Here is a 22,717-nt window from a genome sequence, read left to right as displayed (position 1 = left end):
TATGAGGACATTTTTATGCTTTACTTTTAAATATACCTAGTTGCTTTGAAAATATAATGAATATTCACCAAGATCAGGTATAAACCACTGTAAGATTGTAGGCTCTGTGAGACACTGCTTGAGACTGGATGGCTTATTAATGAAAGAGTGTGTAGGAGTGGGATGAATATTTGATATGTTTGTTACGGGTACTTTTTGGATAGTTTCACACTTCACCATCTTTCTGTTTTGGCAGTCAAATAGAAGAGTAAAACCAGGCTACTACATTTTCATGTATTTTAGAAGAGTGGTTGAAAGAATTGTAGGTCTTGAGGAAATGCAAGAATGGGGAAGGACTCTAGATACCTATAAAGAGAGTCAGAGTACATAGTTCATGAGTGCTTGATTTGCTCAGCATGATCTGCTGGGTTGCAATTTAACATGCAGAAAACTCAAGAGGTGCTGAACAAATCATCAGCAAAGCAATGATCAAGAAATCCAAGAAAGAAATAAGTGCTCAAATAACTTGAGAAATGATTTTGAATATCAACAAAAGATGAAAATTTACAACCAAAATAATATTCTTGCAATTCCCTATTTTTCTTCATAAGAGGAGAAGCTAAGAGGAAGGAATATACTCTGATGCAGGTAATAAAACAGAGACTGTAACAATATAGTAGAAACACTACTTGTGTGGTTTGGACCAGGTACAGCTTATTGCTTCCTGATAAGAGTTTTGTGCAGCACTGTGCTGTAGAACGACTAGGGTTGGCAGACTCCACCGGAGATCATCAGTCCAACCCCCTGCTCAAAGCAGGGTCAATTAGAATAGGTTGCCAGGTTAAAGGTCTGAATCCAGTCTTCTGTTTTGTGATTTGAGCGTTGAATGATCACTGAGCCGCTCAAGATGTGCAAAGAAGTCTGAATGGTCCCCCTTCTTGTTCTCCATAACCAATGTACAAATATTCTTGAATATTCTGCCCTTTAGTAGATCTTTAGCGACATAATAGCTTATTAGGCTGCTAAAGGAAATCTAAATTCTTTTGAAGGAATAAATTTATTGAAAATGATATAGTAACAGTGTTTTTCCATGTGCATAAATAATTCCAGTAAACAGCAGTAAGAGTAATTTCTTGATAGAAGATTGATACATCAAGGACCTAGAAAAACATCTCATGAGAGTTCAAACTGGTAACTAGCAATACAGCCAAAGGGCAGCTCTTGGTCTGTTAAATCCAGGAATGAATTGTAGAATGGTTTGGGTTGGAAGGGACCTTAAAGATCATCTAGTTCCAACCCACCTGCCATGGGCAGGCACTAGATCAGGTTGCTCAATGCCTCATCCAACCTGGCCTTGAACACTTCCAGGGATGGGGCATCCACAGCTTCTCTGGGCAACCTGTTCCAGTGCCTCACCACCCTCAGAGTGAAAAATTTCTTCCTTAGATCTAATCTAAATCTCCCCTCTTTCAGTTTAAAGCCATTGCCCCTTGTCCTGTCACTACACACCCTTGTAAAAAGTCCCTCTCCAGCTTTCTTGTAGGCCCCCTTTAGGAACTGGAAGGCTGCTATTAGGTCTCCCTGGACCCTTCTCTTCTCCAGGCTGAAGGACTTGGAGTGCTGGAACTGTGTGTGAGGGGAAAGTGAGAAATAACCACTAAAAAAGGAAAGATCGAGAAAACAGAGTAGCAGACTTCAGGCACACAGCCTTGAGAAAACGCTGTAAAAGATGGAGCTTGGAGTTGACTGGAAAAGTCTCAAAACTGTGAACAAAGGAAGCATCTCTTGTTTGATTCCTTCTGCTCAGGATGTAGTAAGTTAATAGCGCAAGTTGCCAGCCTGCTCAGGTCAAATGGGGCAGTGCTGCTTCTTAGGCTGCAAAGCAGTAGCCCTGTCGTTACCTTACAGAGCTACAATCTTGCTTTGCTTTCCAATGCAGTGCAGGACTGAGAATCAGCTAGTGCCATCCCGCACTAGGATCCAGTGCTCCTAGGATTTTGTTTTTTTTGACTAATGGGTTTTGTTTGTGCTTGTATTCGGTATTGAGTTCGGTATTGCAAAAACTAACACTGTGCAGCATATTTAACGTAGTGATTCTTGACAGTTGCAGCTGGTGTTTATTATACATTATTTTGTTGATGATACCAAGTTAAATTCTGTGTTTCCCAAGAACCAGTCTGTCAACATCTTTCTTAACCCAGTGCCAGAGTAAATAAGAAACCTTACTCATAATGAGCATGCTGGATAAAGCCAAGAGCAGAAAGCTTGCATTTCTTTCAGTGCTGGTTTTTTATTTTCATATTTTTTGTTTTGTTTTGTTTTGTTTTTTTTTTATTGCATGTGTCAGACTTCAGCTATTCTTTCCTTTGTTACTGTAATAAGACAATTAAATTGTATCATTAGTAAATAATTTCTAATGAACTCGTGAAGCTCTCTGTTGCCATGACATAATACATAATGGATGCAGATGTCTTTTTTTTTTTTTTTTTTTTCCTATATTGATGAAGCTGTCGTCCAAAACGTTGGTGGTTGTATTAAAATAACAAAATTACCTTGTGGCAGACAAGAGCGCAAATATCTGTCATACTTCCACGTGCTGCTGAGAAAGCTTTTTGCCAGGAGAAAAATAATAATTCCTGTCCTTGGTGTGATTCTGGAGCGCTCTTTCTTTGTGGGTAAGATGACACTTTACCTGGGACAGTAGGTGGCTTCATTTATCTCTGTTCCACTATTTATTTTGCATATCTCTTCTCACCTTATGCTAGGTTTAAAAACAGTACATCAGGAATTGGGAAGGTCTTGCAGTCTTTGCAGATTTACAGTTACACATTGTCTAAAAACTGTGCTATGTGTCAGTAACAACTTTCATGTCCATACGTTATACTTCAGCTGTGGCAGCGGGATTTGATACCATCCTAGTGCTGAATCCATTGGCCAATGCCTGCCCTGAGGATTTCATTGTTAATAGATTCTTAAATCATGAGGAGAATGAACCAGTGTTCTCATCTATTTTGACATCTGGAAGAGCACAACTGTAAGAGCTTAATCCAAGAATTTTGACTTAATTTGAGCTAAAAGCGATGTCTAAGATAGATATTTGACTGTTCCTCAGGGACTGAGTAAATAAGAAACCTGGCTCATAATGAGCATGCTGGATGCAACAATTAGAAATTTCTTAGATCTTTCACTACTCTACCCCCAGATTTAATTATGCTCACTAATGAAGATGTACATTTTATTTCAGACCTCTCTCTGTGTGTATATATGCATCTTCAGTTTATAAATTCTAAACATTGTTGTGCCTTTTTTTCTGTCTGATGAATGAAGAACCTGGTGATTCACTGGAATTTTCAGTTGTCAGAGAGCTCTAGGAATCCACTATGTGAATATCCATACACGTGCCTTATCCATTACATAGGGATATATAATGAAGGAAGGAAGGGAACCAGGGGTGTTCTGACCCTTTCCTAGGACTTTTTGCACTAGGGATGAAACTTATGGCTATGTAACAGTATGACATAGGAATTAGGATATTTAAAAACACTTTATGACTCATATTAGTAATATCAGCAGTCTTTTTAGAGTACTCAGTGACTACAAAATTACTAGTGTACCAAGCCCTTTATTACTTGATGCCCTCCTGAGTGTGTACTCTGTCAGTTAGCTTTTCACAGAATAAGCCTTTGCTTTCAGTTTTTCCTTATAAGTAACCTCTTCAGGTAAATGGGGCAGTGCAGCAGGTAGGCATGTTAGTGTTTCGAATATGCCACGAATCCGTGAATGTTTATCAAGCAGAAGGATACAACTTTGAACAGTTTTTCTTTTATAACCTTGCATCTTCTTTGGCATGTGACCTTTGAGAAGCCTAGTGAAGTGATTAGAAATCCTTACCAGTTGCTTAGTTACCTTCTCTCTGGAATTTAGACTTAAGTAAACAGCAATAGTAAAATCATTTGTACAACTCTGTGTATGGTAAGTAGACACCCACTGTGAATTGAATATATCTGGAGGAACTGTCATAGAATCATAGAATCGTTAGGGCTGGAAAAGACCTTCAAAGGTCATCTAGTCCAACCCCCCTGCAAGGAACAGGGATATCTCCAACTAGATCAGGTTGCTCAGGGCCTCATCCAAACCTGTCCTTTGCTGTGATGTTCCCTTTGTCAGCGTGGGTATCTTGTGGACAAATACTCCTTTGACATCTTGTTCTCCTGCTCTTTACTTTCTGATGCAGTTCAATTTTGGAAGGCAGGAGAAATCAGACATATACATGATATCCTTCTTTGGTTGCTAGGCAAAAGTGCTGTATGGCTTCATGAAATGATAGCTTACTGCTTTGTTCTACTTTGTCTCTTCAATTGCAAATCTACTTTTGCTCTATAGTCTCTTGCCTAGTTGCTTATGGCCTAGTCCAGAGCACTCCAGAGGCTTTGATCCTGCCAGCGATTCTTGCTTTGAGCATGATCATTACTACCCTGTTCAACTTTTGTAAAGAGCCATCACCATCGCCGCCTCTTGTAGAGCCGTGTCTGCAGGTAAAAGAAGCGGGCACGTCTGTGTGGCTGCTGGGCAAACGTGAGGAGTTGGTGTAAAGACTTCTTTCTTACTGAGAAAATGTGATGACAGGTGGGACCCTAAGGCAGAGTGAGCCTCTCTTTCCAAAGTGATCACAACTCCTTTTTTTCTCTTGCTTATGTTTAGACGACACCACTTGAGAATATTTGCCCCAGGGGTTTGGTCATGGGCAGCCTTATTGCAGTTATATTGTGTGTATGTGTGTTTCATTTAGGCATGTGATATGGGGACCATGACGTATCCTACTCTTGCACCCAAAGCTTAAAAGAATTAGAAACTGCCTTTCATGGAAGGAAATGACTGCCGTACTGCCAGGCTAGATCTGGCTCTTCTTTCTTTTTTTTCCTCTGATTCACAATAAGAAAGCATACTGGTTTATATAATTGCAGTGTGTATTCTCTCTTGGTTCACAGAAATAAAAAAAACCTATTTTTCAGTATTAGTACTGTATTTAAATCTTCATGTGCAGATTGGCTCTGCTGTGCTGTTTTGCCCGACTAAATGAGCACTGTCTGTTTAGGTAGTGTTGAATGAAAATAATCCTCTCAATTCAGACCCAACATATCAGTCACGCTGAAAAAACTGCGGATAATTTTATCTATGCCATACATACGAAAGAGACTTGAAGCACAGATGGCAGAATCCACACCTACCCACAGTTCAGGGCAAACCTCTGTGGCTGGAGGAAAAACTCCTTTGTGGTGAGTGAATGGAATAGCTAAGTGATCTGGAAAAATGTCAAATGCGTGGAGATAGCCTACAAACTGCAAATAGTGAAGAACCTACCTCTTCAGCTCTTGTCTGACTCTCAGCTACCATGAGGTGGTCCTCATGTGGCACATGGGTGTCTCTCCTACCCAGTGGAGCACAGTGCAGAGTTTGCAAAGTAAGTGTTCGCCTGTGCTCGTATATCTGCTTTATAGGAGGAGAAGTATAGTTTCTTTTTAACCACGCTGAAAATTTGTAAACCAGTCTTCTGAAATATTTAGCTGAAATACTACATCCAGGTACAATGCTAGATACAAGTTTAAGGTGCTTCTTTAGCCTGACTTATTGAACTGCATCATTTCTCCATAAGTCCATTATCCCATACTGAAGCAAAAGTGAAGCAATCATAAACTTTGCTCTTATCCAGGCAGAAATGCATGTATACATACATTTATGCACGTGCACACACAAAATCCTCACACATAAAATTTATATTAAATACGAAATAGCAATGTATTTGTACATTCTAAAATCTGTTTCTAAAAGTGTGGCATCTGTAGACTTGGCCATGATTTTACTGGAGCTAGATCCAGAATCTATTTAATTTATGAAAATCTTTTCTTTTACTTCACTGGTAGTTGATTAGGAAGTATTTGTGTATATTGCCTAGTGTTCATACACGCACACACATATATAAAAATTCAGAGATATGGTGGTGTTCTGTACTGAAATTTGATGATCATCATAAAAACTGAGTATTACAGAAATTACAGAAATTCTCAAAAGGCTTTAATTTCCAGCTTGAAGGGAATGACAAAACCTGCAATCACTTGCTACAAGGGTAGGAGCAGCGATCAGCTCTTCATCAACTGGGAGGGTAGTTATAAGGCAGGCGTACTGTACGTGCAATTGTACGGTCTGCGCACACCAGGAGCTGGAAAATAGGTCATAAGAGTTTTCAAAGTCTCTGAGTTGTAGAAATGTCTGTCAGCTTTTATTGGCAGATATTTAATACCTGGAGAATCAAAATATTTATGGAACTGTTGCCCTAGTTCAAATGCATGATTTTAAATAGCCTGTTCTTCAACAACTAGTTGAACTCCCGAGGATAATAAAAGCTTTAGAAGGCCTATAACATTTCAACATGAAATGGATCATCTGAATAGCATAGCACATCTGAATCTCAGATATAAACAGCATTTTGCCTGCATGCTCGTTAAGAAGAGATTAGACTATGCGATACCACAGTGTATTTTTTCATATAATAATTGAGAAATCAGCTTTCAATAATAATTTTGACTATTACTTGAATTCTCTTTGGTTTGTAACCCGATTTGGGTTTTGTGGGGATTTTTTTTTTTATGGTGAGAAGAAGGAGTAGCTATAACAGTGCTGATCTGGATTCTGGCAGTTGGAGGTGGATTATGGAACATGTGCGATGAACATTGAGCCCACTCTATTCCTTTTAAAGTGCATCTTAAAGTGCCTCTATTCCCTCTTCACCCGGCAACAGGCAGATGTAAATGCTCTGAACAGCTGCGATTCTGTGCAATTTGGTGTTCAAGAACTCCTCGGTAGCTAAACTTGATAACAGATAAGCTACACTGCAAACATAAACAAGCAATGTAACTGTCTAATTGGACACAGAGAAGCTTCAGATTAGCAGCAGAGCATGACAAAGAAGCAGGAATCTCAAGACTGAGACTGGTATTATGACAGTGGCTAGTAATTGTTCTTTTTAGAGTAAGCCCTTAAATGGGTTTAAGAGGCAGATTTTACAGTCCAGTTCTGGGTGTCACCCTAATGAAAAACATGGCTAGAATTATCTCAGCGATATTGCAGAATGGGTAGTAAGGAACAAATATTACTGAACAGCTGCGCTGTAATTTTAATGCCACTTTTTAAAATAAGGGGCAGCCGAGCTGTGCTTGTGGCACAGCGTGCCCTGGAGATAGGGTACACAGCCGTAGAGATGTTGCCATCACCTGCCCCTGCTGTGGCTGGGGTGTGTGCAGGGGTGGATGTTGCTGTGCAGGCTTGCATTCCTAGCATGGCTGCTCAGGCCTCTCCTCTGCTGCTTTACATACTCTTTCTTGGTGGCAGGAATAGTCCTTCCGCAGTTCCTCCTGTTCCTTGCTGTGTGACAAGCAGAATAGGATGTGTAGATAGCAAACAGGCTGCTGTGGAAGAGACGGTAGCTGTAAGAAGAAAAGCTGTGGGTCTTGGAAGGACAAGGGTTGCAGTTGAGATCAAGGGAAGAGAAAGGGAGGCCCGCATCTGCAACGTTCCCAGCCATCTCTTGGCACCCCAAATGACTGCAAACCAGAACAAACACTTTCAGCCTCTTCTCTCCAAAACATCCTCTGACTTTTTCCCTTTCCATATTCTTTGTCCACTGATTTAGTTCTCAGTCCTCTTCCATTTTTCTCTGCTGTCCGCCACTTCATCTCCATAGACCAGAGCCCACTATTTTGCCATCAGAAAATCATTTGTTGGTGACCAAAAATTGAGCTTTTCCCTCTCAAGTTCTCACCCTTTGAATATCAGCATTCAATTTTGTCTACACTTGAGAAATCTTGAGCTGACTGTGACTGGAATATTATTTTTGGCTATTGTAGTCAGTCTATAAGAGCTGCCATAATGCAAATATTAAATGAAGCAGGCCTGGCTTTGTTTAAACAGGCTGACTGCATCACATCTAGAAGAAACGTGGTGCAGGTTATTGCAAGCTCCAAGTTACTAATTGAGGAGCATTCACAGAATGTAATTTGTGTTTGGTAATGGGAAGAAAGAATGAAAACAAGAGCACCGGCAAAATGAAGAGATACAAAAGGGTTCCTGTCATGTGGCTAGATGGAGAAGACAATTGAGAAAAAATGTATAGACACATACAGAATTAGAAAGTGAATGGATACTGTATGCGCAAAAATATTTTTCGAACTCCTGACATAGCAAAAACCGCTTGGGCAATTGCCTTGTGTGTTGTGCCCCTTCTGCTGAAGGATTCCAGACATGATATTCACTCTGTCACTTCTTAATGCTAAAATCCTTTCAAATCATTGGGAAACAGGAATTGGCACATATATAGTTTTTATTAATCAATTACTTTTATCATTTAAATTTTTCCTTACTTAAACTCTGGGTTTATTCAGAGGTTAAATCCTGTATCCATCATAAAACTCATTTACTCAGCTTTGCTGAAGCTCACGTTACTCCTGGGCGTAGAGCTCATATTGCACTTACTGGCCTGCGGCTCATTTTAATGCTAAGTTACAGTTCCTTGCAAAGTAATAGTTTTAACACTACCTTTTCACTCCAGCGGTGAAAGCAGCCTGTAGAGATTTTAATGTTTCCTTTTCTGTGGGCTATTAGAAGCCATTAGTACTGAAAGTCTTGACAGAGCCTGCAGAGATGAAGATTTTATGAATAAAAATTCATAGGATCACAGGATAATTCAGGTTGGAAGGAGCCTCAGGAGGTGTCTAGCCTAGGCTTCTGCTCAAAGCAGAGTCAGCTGTGAGATCAGAATAGGTTGCTCAGAGCTTTATCCAGTCAGGTCTTGAAAACTTCCAAGGATGGAGACTTCACAACCTCTTTGGGCAAACTGTTCCACTGTTCTCATGGTGGAAAATTAATTTATCTTAGAAAATATATCATGGTAAGATTCTTAACATCCAAGAAAATACAGAATTAAAATAGAGTAAACCAGCTCTTGGAAATTACAGAATTGTATGTAGGAATTTGGGGTATTATCTTTTATTTATAGTATTGTAGCTGCCAGAGAACTTGATGAGGAACTGAAGCTTGTTTTGATGGCAGCTTTTGCGAATGTGAGAATATAGTTTCTACCTCAAGAATATTAATACAAACACTAGTGGTTTATAATGACTTTTCTCACAGTTATCTTTGTCACATTTATCTCTGTAGCTCTGCTGAAATTATCAAAATGTTTTCCATTAATAAGGTAAGCGACGTTTTCAGAGAAAAACGTAAGTAGTCTTGATACAAGAGAGAGATTTTTTTACAGTGAGAACAGTCAGTCACTGGTACAGCCTCCCAGGGATGTGGTAGAGTTCTCGCCGCGGGAGATTTTCAAGTTGAGATTGGACAGGCTGCTAGATAATCTCATCTAGGCTCCTTTTCCCATGAAAGGTTGGACCAGGTGGTTTTTTGAGGTCCCTTCCGACCAGGGCGGTTTTATGGTTCTGTGAGGTTCTTTACACTGGAAAAAGTAATAATAAAAAAACCCCACAAACACAAATAACCCATGTAATCAAAAAAGATCAAGTAATCTGAGATACAGCAATGAATGAAAAAGGTGGGAGAATAGCACAGTATTTGACAGGAAGGTTAGATTTTTAATATAGCATTTTAGTTGTACCATATGTTAACAAAACTGAGAAGTAATTAGGCTGCTCCTGACAACCTTGTTTTATTCCACATGGTGTTATCACATTCCAGGGACTATTTTAATGAACTTGAAGTGTGGTGGTAAAAGAGGTTCCAGGACGTAACAGACATACTACCAAGTACATGAGACCTCTTTCCCTCTCCACTGCCCCAAAACAACTGTCTCTGTGAGCTGCTGAGAGAAAGTTAACAGGTTTTTGCAGATTGTATTCGTATGCATCACTGATTTTTTTCTGAATCCTTAATTCTGTTACACCACCTTTGCTGCATATGAGAACAGATTGACTTGAGAGGAGTAATTACCAAGAGCTTCATTATGAACCCTTGTTGGTACTGTATTCCGTTAGCCAGAAAGATAGCAGGATGATAATTAAGAAGGGAAGCCTCTTGCAGTGGCTGTTTTGTAGCAGTCACTTGATACAAGGAAAACTCTGTTACCATCACCCTTCTGTAGCTTACCCCAGGTCTCTTCTGAGGCAGTATGTAGCACAGGTTGTCACTGGGGGTGTATTTGTAACTTTATTATTATGGCGTTTTTTTGTTGTGTTTTTGGTTGGTTTTGTTTTGTTTTGTTTTTGTTTTTTTTTTTACAAAATGTTACAAAACAAGTAGTCAAAAGTCTAAATCTGCAGTCTTCAGGCTGACTGCAGCTTCCATGGAAGAGTGGTTCGTTTGGCTGGAATGGGTCAACTCATGTAAAGAGCAGTCAGTGTGGCAAGAGCCATGCTAAAGGTAAAATTGCTTTATTACATTGAAGATTAATCACCATAGCGATCTGGGTGAGATTAGTCTTTAGTTCTATGATGGAAATATTACAGAATTGTAGTCTTATCACTACCTGTAGGGAATCGTAACAAATAATTACAAATGTAGGACAGAATTAAGGATGAATCCATTAGTTAGAAGGGTGTTTTGCTGTGTCAGCTAGATGCAAATTAATTGAATAGTTGGATGACTTCTCCTTAAGAAATTAATTTTGTGATTAAAAAAAAGGAAAAAAACCACTTTCTATTAGCAGCTTGAAAATTGACAGTTTGTGGAGGTGGAACCCCCTGAATCTCAGTGCTTTTCAAAGCTACTCGCTTAAAAACCATTAATTTATGCAAAGTAACATTTGTTTTGATTAAGAGAAAGACTGTCAGGTGCTTATAGTGATAGATTTCCTTTTCTGATTTCCTTATGAGTTGTGAGAATTTGTTAGTAAATGAAGAATTGTGTCTATTAGAGCTCTATACAGCGAATGTGTTACGGAAAAGATGAGATGGCAGCTCCATGTGATATAATACAGTTACACTGATCTTATTTTGATGGGTGTGAGTGCAAATATCCAGGACTGGTGTGATGAAAAATGGGTATTTATGGAGTTGTGTAGATGTATATGGGTTGTATATGAGCTGTAGTACTGCTTTCAGAAGAACGACTTCTGGAAATTGTCAGGTTCACCCCGAACCAAGCATTAAATTGCAGACATTAGTTTAGTTTTTAGGATTTAGACATGATCATGTTTCTGAGATCCACGAGAAGTGAATTAGCAGTAACTGAAGCTCGAAAGCTGTACAAAATCTTTGGCAGTTTTGAAAGCCCAAATAATTTAATTTCTGGTGCCTGAGGCTGCAGTACAACTGATTTAACAGTATGTTTCATCTGTGACAGCGCTATATTGAAAAGTTTACAAAATTGATGTGTTTTAATACAATGAATTATACTTTATATAATCTTCTGTATTTTCAGATAGGAATACTGCATCAAAAACACATCAAGAAGTATCTTGGGCAGATCATGATCTGCTACCAAGACCTACAGCAAACTAAAGAAGACTTGGTGGTTTCACTGTTAAAATCATAATACTAAATAATTTCTCTTTACCGACTACTTAATGACATAGTTTTAATTACCCTTACGTTCCAAGTGCCATTGGTTTAAAAGAAAGACTTTTGCAAGTTTGAGCTTTAGTTGATCTAAAAGTTGATTATTGCCTGGATATCAGAGAGATGCCCTGCTATCAGAGAGATGCCCTTAACTTGTCCTTTGTGAATTTGTCTATTATTTAAACTATACTGCATTCTGAAAGATTCCAGAAAGCTTATTGTTTTTGAAAATCAAATAATGGTTTTCCATTATGTTTTCAAATGTTTTGACTACATTGTCTCTGTTCCTCTTTGTTTTTAGAAGCAATATATTACATGGAACTGAGGGAGATTTCAGATTCATGCCTTCTTCATTAGATCTTTTCTGTTGCCTGTCTAACCTGTAGTGATCAATTATTTTGTGTTATAGATCCGTTATATCTCTGATGATGTAGTAGATATTTAGTGGGAAGCTCTTATACCAACTCATGTAGAAATGACTGTAAAATAAGTACATGATCTCCAATAGGTGCTGGAGGTGTAAGTAGATGGTACTGGTGGCATATGATACATGGAGATCTGTTCAACAGGGGTTTTGCTGGGCAGAGAGTACCCTCACGTCTTAGCAAGAAGATACCAATGTTCTGGGCTGTGAGGGCATTAGGTGGACCATCATTTGCTCCAGATTGTCAGAACTGCTGACGGTGATCATGGGGGACCTGGAGACTGAGGAGCATTTATTATGCTGTGGTGATTCCAAGCTACAGGTATCTGTAAAATCTTCACTAGGTTTCCAGTCTAACCTCACTTCTGTATAACTGCTCTTTTGTTAATTTTTATGGATGCTTCTGAGCTGACTTGAACTTGTTTAGAAATGGCAGTTGGCTCGTCCAATTTAATTGAGTTTTATTAATGAAGCTGCATTTGCCAACAAACACTGGCACTAACACCCTTTGTGTGCAGTCGGAAACACTGGTTACAAAGCAATTGAGTAATTGTTAGCAGATGGAAGTTAGCAGGCTTGTGTTAAAGTTTTCATTGTCTAATGGCTTGAAAATAAAGCAAGCTTACAACAACCAATTACAATTTGTCTATTATGTACTACGGTTAAAATTTCAGATTAATTTTTGGAGGTTTCTGATTTTGTACATTTGTAGTTAAATTTTGATGATTTGTGATCTAGATAGAATTTATTTTTCTGGCAAATGGGATTGAAAGAAGACACTATGCAGTATTTTGTTCCAGTGGTTTTGCAGATAAATTGATACACTCAAGAAGACAAGAAGCACGTATTTTTTGCACTTAAAGTACTATGCCAATACTCATGAATTTTGCATGGCTGTGGATTCCAAAAGCTAGCATATAAAGGAGATGCTAGGCTTGCTAAATATGATGACTGAATGCTGATTCAAACCTCAGACTGCATTTCTGTCTGCTATTAATACCCTTGTCACTGTTATTAACATCTTCCTTTTTTCTTTATACTTTGAGCTATTTCTAGTTAAGTAGGTGTATGGGAACTCTTTTGACACAGTAAAACTGATTTGGGGAGTAAGAGAAGCAGCTCAAGATTGCTGAAGTCGTCACTTATCTGCTGGCATAGGCAAAGATGCAAAATATTTGCCGTTAGGCTTGGATACTTGGAGAATTTACAGAGATCGGGATAACCCCAAACTTTCCAACATACATGAAAACCCAATTCAGCCAGTGGTCAGGGCAAGTGTGGGTTCCCTGGGCATAGTAGACTTGTGCCAGCAAGGTTCCTGTCAAGCCCTTAGAGAATGTTTTGCCTGTCTTTCTCAGAAGATGTGCGAAGGGAAGGTGATGATGCTTTACTGTCTTCCCTTTCTCATGCCCTTGGCGTTCAACAGTACGTCTTGGCACAAAGAAGTTTAATCTGTTGTTTCCAACTCACAGGTTGGTGGCTATGTTGTTTAAGCCTGCTGGGAAGGATAGAAAGGCTTTTCTTTCAGTGTTGCTTTTGGATAAAAGGTCAGCATATTCTTGCATGAAGTGTGTGCATCTTATGTCAACCAGTCACTGGCTCAGCAAATGGCCTTGGGCGAGTCAGCCAGCTTTTGTGGAGCAGTTCTGTGTTCAAGTTATCTAACACCTGCATTTGCCCCAGGTAAATGAGCAGAACTTTTAGTATCTGTTTCTGTACCTCATCCAATAAAATAAAACAATCATTACAACAGAATCTGTTGTGAAGGATTGTGCAATATAAGCTTCTTAGGTTATGGCAGCACTAAACATTACAGAAGTGATACATGAAGATGGTACTGAAAAGTTCCGAGTTTGACAAAAGTGGGTCAAGAGGCTCTGGACAGATCTCTGTGCAGTGGCCCATTCAGATAGAGTGAAACTGCAAACTTCTGAAAAGAATCTACTGCAGAACACGGACCTGCTTGCAAACATGCAATGGGAAATGGAAAGCTGTCTAATTTTCAATTTTACTCATTCTTTTTGGGAGATGAACTTTCCTCCCACTTACTTGTCTTACCATTTAATATTCACCCCTTGTTACAGGATTGCAGAGAATCCATCCCTTGAGTTTCTTCTTCTATCACAGATTATGGGCCAGATATTTGTTCTTGCATTTGAGTCTAGGGGAAGGACTCTGGGGTAATCAGACTGTCTCAAGCCTTTTCTGCCTACTTTTTGCAACAGGTTATGTTTAACAAGAATGAGGACTGTGTTGCAATTTACTACAAAGGAGTTAAACATCTCTCTTAAAATAGGTGTAGCAGTTTTGCCTACCTGAGTTGAGTACCTTGTCCTGCATACCACTCCATCGCTAGGAAGGATGCTAGCCTCTACGTTGTCTGTGCTCCTCTGTAGACAGGCAGCACCTTTACTGAGGATTATGTGGATTGTCCACAGCATGGTTTAGTGTTGCTTGTGTTGGGGAATAAAATGACCAGCTACTCACCTGCTCCACTGCTCCAGCTGCGTCTTCTGACCTGGGCAGAGCAATGCCAGTTCAACTGCAGTCTCTGGATTGAGCTTGATGTGAACATTACATGTGCTGCCAACCACCAGATGGCCTGATGTCTGAGTTGCTGAAAATAGTAGCATGCTACTGGAATAATTATAGCATCCTTGAACTGAGCTAACAGATAGGTACCAAATGATGAATAACAAACAAAGGAAATACAACTTTTGAAGAAAAAAATGTACATATAGATATAACTTCTTAACTGTTTCTGCTTTAGACATTAAAATTGCTTGTGCTGTAGATCTATCTATAGTAATAGAATTTTATATGAGGAGCTATTAGTAAAATGGAGTTATGCATATATCAATACTGTAATAGACTGGCTATTACTCTTTGTGTAGAGGAAATCAAAGCCTTATATACTGTAGTATTTCACAGAAAGAGGAACTCCATCTCAGAGTAGCACAGGTCTGTACATTTGAACTAAAGCAAGAGTTTACCTTTTTACCGTGAAGTTCTGGGTATGCTTTGTAAGCCTCATTGTGCCTGTGTCCTGTACAAAACTGAATTATTCTCTGTTACTTTATCTTCTCTTCATTAACCTATTTTGTTTGCTTTTTATAAGACTAGGTTGTAAGCTCTGCAGAGCAGGAATAGAGAGTCTAGTTCTGCAGAACATCAAATCTGATGAGACTCTGATCCTTATTTAGGTATTGAGAGAGCCTTGGACAGCCTACAAAGTGATGCACCTAACCTGCTGGTTTTTTTTTTTTAATATCTGCACTTAAAATCTTTTTCCTTGGAGATCTGGGGAGGAAACAGATGTTTCAGACTCTGTTATGCTACTGACCAGATTTACCAAACATCTGTCCTGGTTTGTTAAAGAGAATGAAGTTCCCTTGATTATAATGTGAGATCCTAGCAAAACAAAGAGGAGCAGTCCTCTAGAGGACTCTGTGATAAATCATCAGGAGCAGAAGAGACTTGTCTTTCTCTCTGTCGTGGTTTTAGGCTGATCCAGCAACTAAAACTCACACAGTCTCTCCTTCTCCAGTAAAGTAGAGAGAAAAAAAAAAACAAAGGGACTGAGGGTTGAGACAAGAACAGAGGGAGCACCCACCAACCATGGTCCTGGGCAAAACAGACCGGGCTTTCCCAAAGCAAAACAGTTTATTAATGATTACTTAGAAGGACAAAGGGAAACAAAACCGATTACTCGAGAGGACAGAAAGAAACAAAACCAGATTTTAAAACCGACACCTTCCCCCCACCCTTTCCTTTTCCTCCCGGCTCTCCCTCCTCCCCCCAGCAGCACAGGGGGCAGGGACTGGGGGAGTGCAGGTCAGTTCATTCCGTGCTGTTACTGCTGCTTCTCTCTCAAAGGAGGAGGAGTCCTTACACCCTTTTCCCCTGCTCTAATGGATCCCCTACCCACGAGGAAAAATCCACAAACTTCTCCAGCGTGAGTCCAGCCCACTGGAAACAATCCTTCCCCACAGATTGCTCCGGTGTGGGCTTTACCACAGTCTCGGGTACTTAGGGAGCTGTAGCCACTCGCTCCAGCGTGGGTCGTCACGCAGACTCCAGATGCCTCTCTGCCTTGTCGTGCACCCCAACACGACCATCCTCAGGCTCAGGCATCTTCTCCCCACGGGCTGCGAGTGGGTCTCTGCTCCACCGAGGCCGTCCTGGTTGCAGGGGGGCCACCTGCCATCTCACCATCAGCCGCAGGGGAAACTCGGCTCCGGCACCTCCTCCCGCTCCATCCTCACTGACCTGCTGTCGATGCGGCTGTTTCTCTCAGATCTCAGTCCTCTCCAGGTGAACTCAGCCCAGTGGGCACCCCGGGAGTGGGGTGCCCCCGAGTTCCCCAGCTGGCTCCGCCGCCGCCATCCTCCGTGGGCGGCGCCGGCCCGACGCAGGCAGCCGCCCGGCCGGGAGCCAGGGAGCGGGGGCAGTGCCCTCCTCCCTTCTCTGCTGGAACCTGGGCGAAGAGCCTTTTCCGGTTCCTTTGTCCTGACTTAAATAGGGCAATTCGCAGAGGCGCCCTATTGGCTCAACCCCGAGGGGGATGGCAGTCTGATCTGGTGGCCAGAACTAAGCCTAACCCGGTTCCAAAACCGGGGAGGTTGCAGGGAGCAAAACCGCTCTCCTGCCACCAGAACCACCCCCCCCCCCATCAAACCATGACACACTCTCACTCTGAAACATCATGTGGTCTGCCCTGTCTTCTCACATATAATCCAGGTTTTAAGAACTGGAGAGGAACTGAACATTTCTTTGCATTCTCTTCTTGAATTCAAGTTTATATCTTTAGCTCCTTAAGATTTTTTTTGTTACTAATATTTTGTTGTGTGTTATCCTTCAGCAGTGGGAGAGCTGACAACTCCAAATATGTTTGTAACATTTCTTTTTATTTTTCTGTATTTTTCCCCAGAGCTTGTGTTATCTTGGGTGTCATATTCCTTCTGTCATCTATATGTATCGTGATCAAAGCCATCCATGATCTTGCGAAGAAGGTGCTTCCAGAAGTGGTAAGGTGATTCATGTTCTTTAAAATGTTCTCTTTATTCCCTACACTGCCAGTGAGACTAAGAAAGGCCAGCATCTCCTTTCTACAAGCCTCATTGAACTTGGCAAAGCTATAGCAGGTGGATATCCTGCCTGGCTGCACATAATGGTCCTAGTCTTCAAGCAGTACTTTTTTCTTATGTGATGGAGTCTAGTTCTTATTGGTTTTTATAGGCTTGACCCCATCTTTTCTTCTCCATGGTTACCTTTATGGGCCAAATCTTTCTCAGCATAATCGCCTAAAGCTTTTATACAGGACTGTAAGAGTTCACTTACAGAGACGAGGTCTCTCTGGGCTTAATGAAAGTGGTAGAATTTTATGAGAAGAATGTTTCCACAGTTTACTACTCCAATGGCTTCCTTATTTTATTTTTACTGTGGAAAAACTGTATTTTTGGATTGTATTTTTTTTGTTTTCCAGCTCTTGCCCCCAATTCCAGAGCCATGTACGAGTAGCAGGAATGAAACAGGTGAGGGGAGCATGCTGGGTGAAAGAGCTGGCTTTTCAACTGGCTCACCATAGAGCATCACAAAGGGCTTTTCTCCTGCTCTCTGCTTTCTTTTGGTTATGAAAGCTAGCCCCTACTTGGCCTGTAGAGCAGCTCTCCCCAGCGGCCTTTCTCTCAGCTCTGCTCTGTCCTGTCCTGCTTGCTTCCTTTCAGTAGTGGGTATTAACTTCCTTGAGCTCTACTCATCCAAACCAGCTACTCACTGGGAAAGCCATTTGGCAATGGTTCCACTCCCAGAAGACTCTTGCTAATGTGCTCAAACAAAATGAGGCTCCAGTTCAGTTATTGTGTATACAACCTGATTTGGACCTTTGGTATTCAGCCTTCATGAATTTTGGTATATTTGTAAGTGCGTGCAGGCTTTCTCATTGGGACTTCACCCTGCCAAGTACCATTCTCAACGCATCACTAGAAAGGAACCTAAACTCCTTGCTTTCAACCAGGAGATGGAGGCAGAGCTGGAAAAAAAAAAGCCGAGACAGAATTTCAACTTGTTACACACTGTTAGCAGTGCAGATGACCTCCTGGGTCCTGCACTTTCATGGAAACTTCTGAGAAGCTGGGCAACTACAGAAACTTATTTTCAGTAGTTCAGTGAAATTTGGGCAAAGATGACTAGCGTAGCAAAAGCCCATGAACTAATGCATTACTGAATTTCAGCCAGGTGCATTGTTTGACTGCAGGTGATTCACGTTCTCTTTGCATTTTCCTCTTCCTCTTTTCCAGTCTTCGTAATTTACTGCCTCCTCAGCTCTGCTAGCATAACAGCACGTGTAGTTGTTCACCTGCCTGGTTCTGTCAAAATGATCTAGGTTAGCTTAAACACTTCTAATAGTCACTTCTTAAACTCAACCAAAACATTTTGACAGAACTGGGTTAGGGAGGGAGCATTGTGCCAGTAAGGTTGAAGGAGGTCCTGATAAGGGTGAGGAGTGACTCTACAGTGATGGCCAGCTAAATGACAACCTCTTAACTTGGCTGTACCCAAACAGTGCATCTGGCTGCAGTCTGACTCCTGTTTAGTGAGAAAATGAAATCTATAGTCTTGACTGTGTGAAGCAGAAGTGAAGGAAGAAGAGAGGTTGCAACAATAATTGAAACACCTATTTGGTGAGTTTATGGTAGTGTAGACCAAACTAATTTGGATGTCTCAGTGTAATTCATTGTGGGCAAATGCCCTAATAATTTCAGCAGTAGGAACAAAAGTTAAGAAGGTCTGACGTCTGTGTCTTACTCTTCCATCATTTATCATTCCATTCCATTCAACATTCCATTCATCATTCCATTCCATTCAACAATCCATTCATCTGTCTACAGATGAGGATCTGTTTCTTATATGGGGAGAAATGTCTCCTATTTGCACCATCAACATTATTTATGACTTGCAGACATGTTGTACTTCCTCATTTTTATATTCTGAAATGCATTTACAGCAGGAAAAAGTATGACATCGAAGCTACAGAAAGGTATCCCCAAAGAGACGATCCCATTACATTTCAAGTGTCCTGTAGCAATAATTTGTACAGATCCCTTTTGTCACAGACTACCTTGGATTCAGACTTTGGTGTGCTAAAACTGCATCGAGTAGGAAAAAGTTAGGGTGGATACTGCTTACATTTGACCCAGTATCAGGATAAATAGATAATTTTGTTCCTTTGACATCGAACTGACTGTTCTCCCTCATTTAAACACTCAAGTTCTATCAACAGTTTGAAAGATGTGTCTGGCAGGGCACAGACTGTGGCTGACTAGTGACAGGGTAAAAACCATATGCACACACGTAAAGGATTTTCATACCTTGCAATTCTGCCTGGAAAGTAGGTTAGAACAAGGGATGAAAAAGGATGGTACTTCTGTGCAGTGTCTTTTAACTGACATGGCAGGGATTCTCATTTCAAAGTCTTTCAGTACATCTCACTGTGGGAAACTGATTCCGTAAGGGTTGCATGGCAGGTGAAACATCTCTGTGTAAACTAAGAATAACACTGAAAAAAAGGGGGACCTTTTTTTAGCTCCTTTTAGCTCATTTAGAGAGCATTATAGCAAAAATATTGATACGAGTAATGGCCAGTGAGGTATTATGCTTAAAAGTTGCTACATCAGAAGTATTTAGGGGAGAAGGACGTTGTTTAATAGAAAACTTTTCATTTGCTTTAGCCGTGCGTCAGTCTGATGCTGGCTTTCTGTTTGCGTAACACTCCCTTAGCTGCTCCGTGTCTCAGCAAACAGTCATTCTTCCCAGTTGTTTGAGTCTTTGCTGATCAAGTATGTTCCCAGCTAATCTGCAGCTGCCCAGGCAGTATCGTTAACATCTTGGAAGAGTGGAAATCTGCTCAAATTAAATCAGTAAGGGGGAGAAATTTCTGCCTCTACTCTTTTATCTAGGGTGCTGTCTTCTACTTCTTGGACCACCAATGAACTAATTGCCAATAGAACTAATTTCTGTAATATCGTATCATGTAATTTAGCTATAATGTGTGGACATATATGGAAAAAAAGTAGAACATCATTTTCTGCTAGTAAGTTTTTGCCTAGCAGTGAAGTAACCAGTTCTGCCTCGGTGAGGCAGTGGAACAGGTTGCCCAGAGAAGTTGTAGATGCCGCATCCCTGGAAGTGTTCAAGGCCAGGTTGGATGAGGCTTTGGGCAACCTGGTGTAGTGGAGGATTTCTCTGCCCATGGCAGGGGTCTTGGAACTAGATGGTCTTTGAGGTCCCTTCCAACCCAAACCATTCTATGATTCTATTAAATAGTAACCTGAAGTATTTTCTGATGGTGATTTCTGTATTATTGAGATTTCATATTAGTGTGCCACTCTGGTGCCAGGGAAGTAGCCTCGTGATGTGAGCAGGAACAGAACATTAAGACCAAGGAAAGGTAGTGTCACTCCACTGGAGTCCCAAACTGGTGTAAAACTACGGTGAAGAGCTCTGTACTAGATTAAGGTGAGGTATGCTTTTACATAAGTTTCACATGAGTCATAGTCGCATAATTTTTTTTGGTACAGTTTACATCTTTATTAGCCTTTCTTGAAGCAAAGGACGTTGAAGATGTGGGTACTTTTCAAAGCGTCTTGTGAAGTTTTAGATGTGTGGCTTCAACTTTAGGGGACATAATGTGGCTAAAACCCAACTGGAAAATGTTGCTCTTGGTGTTCACATGCTGAATGCAAAGCTAGTATTGGCAGTCTTGAAGACAGAAATGGTTTGGAATACATTGCTCTACTGTTCTTGGACAATTCAATATTATTGAAATGTTAGTGCTGAGCAACATGACTGACTGCATCATTCTTAGAACTATAAAGTCTCTTTTTACATCTTCATTTGTGGTAAACTTCAGTGACTTTGTCAGAGTTGAAAACTGGGAGCAGTTACAATTTCTCTGAGTTCATTTAATTTGTGTAAGTTTTGGAGAAAATAGTATGATATGGACAAGTTTAATTTAAAAAATGAAACACATCAAGCAATTAAGTATCCATCTGCTAATTGTAAGGAGCTGTGATTAAAATCCTATAAGTGTAGTCAATCACTTCTGGATCATTCTGGATCAATTACACAAAATTCATTGTATTTCTTGTTGCTTATAAGATACATTGGTTACTTATCTGTCAGTTCTTAATTGCATGTAGCAAGATGGGTATTCCCTTGGAAAGAATTTATGAGATCTTTAATGTAGAGATTCTGTTGTCCTTGAAGTGGATCTCAGAAAAGTTGCTTTTATGAAAATATTACCAATGAGAAAAGATAAAATTCATACGACTAAGAAATAATTTGAAATGCTTTTTCTAAGTTTTGAACACAGATTTTATTTCACTTATGTGGACATCTAGAAACAGGAGTCTTCAGTGTTTTTGTCATTTCATATGATGATTTCAGCTGCAGGTCTGACAGTCCTCATCAGGATTCAGGGAACTAAAAGGAGAATGACAGCTTTACACGTTAATGGCATTTCCAGCTGGAGTACCTTGTCCACAGTTTCCTGTTAGACTGCAGAGAGGAGCTGCTCAGTTTCTAGGACAGGAGCTCAGGTTTAGCTCGGTCAGGCATTTTTCGGTCACCTATTTGAATTCTCTTTTATTCCATGCTGAAACGTAATGTTGTTGAAACGCTGTGAATGCCAGGACTCCTGATCTGCACTGGCTCAGAAGAGAGGTCAGTTAAAGCTCCTGACTTTCTGCTTCTGCCTTTCTTTCCTGCTTTTTGTTTCTTTCACCTCTTTGCCTGCGCTAAGTAAATAATAGGTAGTGTGTGTCACTACACACGCTTTCAGCACAGGCAATGGTTTCTGTAATTCTTTTGAAAAACTCTGAAACACAGAAGCGGTTTGCTTCTCCTTTTGGTTCCCTTGCTTGATATGCCAAGGACTGTAGTTACCTTTGAAACAGCCTATAAGGCAGGATATGAATGACTAGGTAGATTAATTAGTTTAAAATATGGATAAGTTTAATGATGTTTGTCTGGAATTTAGGCTCCTGGTGTGTGTTTTCTATATGCAACAGCAAACATGGTCATACTGGATCAGGCTAAAGGCCCATCTTTGGTCATCATTGACTTCCTTTGTACCTTTCCTCTTAATTTTTTCTCCATTTTTAGAAAAGCCTATAAGGTTCAAGCTATAGAAGTCACCAGGGATTTATGCAAGTATAAGTTCATTTTTACAAATTACTATTGAGCACTGAATTGATATTTTTACAGAACTTTAACTGTAGATTCCATCTCCTGCACTTCACAGCAAGTTCAGAAATTGTCACTATTAGGTAAACTTTTGGTTTTCCCTGTGCAAAGTACTTTATATTTATGTTATAATTAAGAAGAAACCTGCCCTGAAAAATGACGTTCTGTGTCAGGAGAGTTGGCCAGTAAATTAATTATACACTTACTATGTAATTCTGTATTTGTATTAATTATACACTTCTTACTAGCATGGGAAAAAGTTTCTTTTCAGGTAATTGAGATATATATTAATCCTCAGAGCTCAAAATACAATCCCTTGTGCTAGCATTTTCAATATTTGCGTTGTAGAAGTGTTTTCCAACCACTGATCCATGGAAGTGTATTGCTTATTGTGTTTTTAAATGAATTAATTAATGAAGCCATGAATTACAGGGTTGATGATAAAGTGGATGTAGGAGAAATATTTCAACCGAAGGGATCTGTTTGTCCAAAAAGTCTGGAAACAGCC

The 22,717-nt window shown here is 40.2% G+C and overlaps 1 protein-coding gene across 1 annotated transcript in view; it reads left to right on the top strand.

The window, feature by feature from the left end:
- The window catches only part of TMEM163 (transmembrane protein 163), a 101,113-nt gene that overhangs the window by 63,920 nt on the left and 14,476 nt on the right, over positions 1-22,717 (top strand). Inside the window, exon 5 of the mRNA XM_086615926.1 lies at positions 16,895-16,991. Within this exon, the coding sequence (XP_086472052.1) occupies positions 16,895-16,991 (97 nt within the window). The remainder of the gene's footprint in view (positions 1-16,894; positions 16,992-22,717) is intronic.

This window comes from Tauraco erythrolophus, chromosome 8 (genome assembly GCF_009769465.1).
Source record: "Tauraco erythrolophus isolate bTauEry1 chromosome 8, bTauEry1.pri, whole genome shotgun sequence".
Classification (NCBI taxonomy): Eukaryota; Metazoa; Chordata; class Aves; order Musophagiformes; family Musophagidae; genus Tauraco; species Tauraco erythrolophus.
This window is presented reverse-complemented; position numbering and strand designations above follow the sequence as displayed.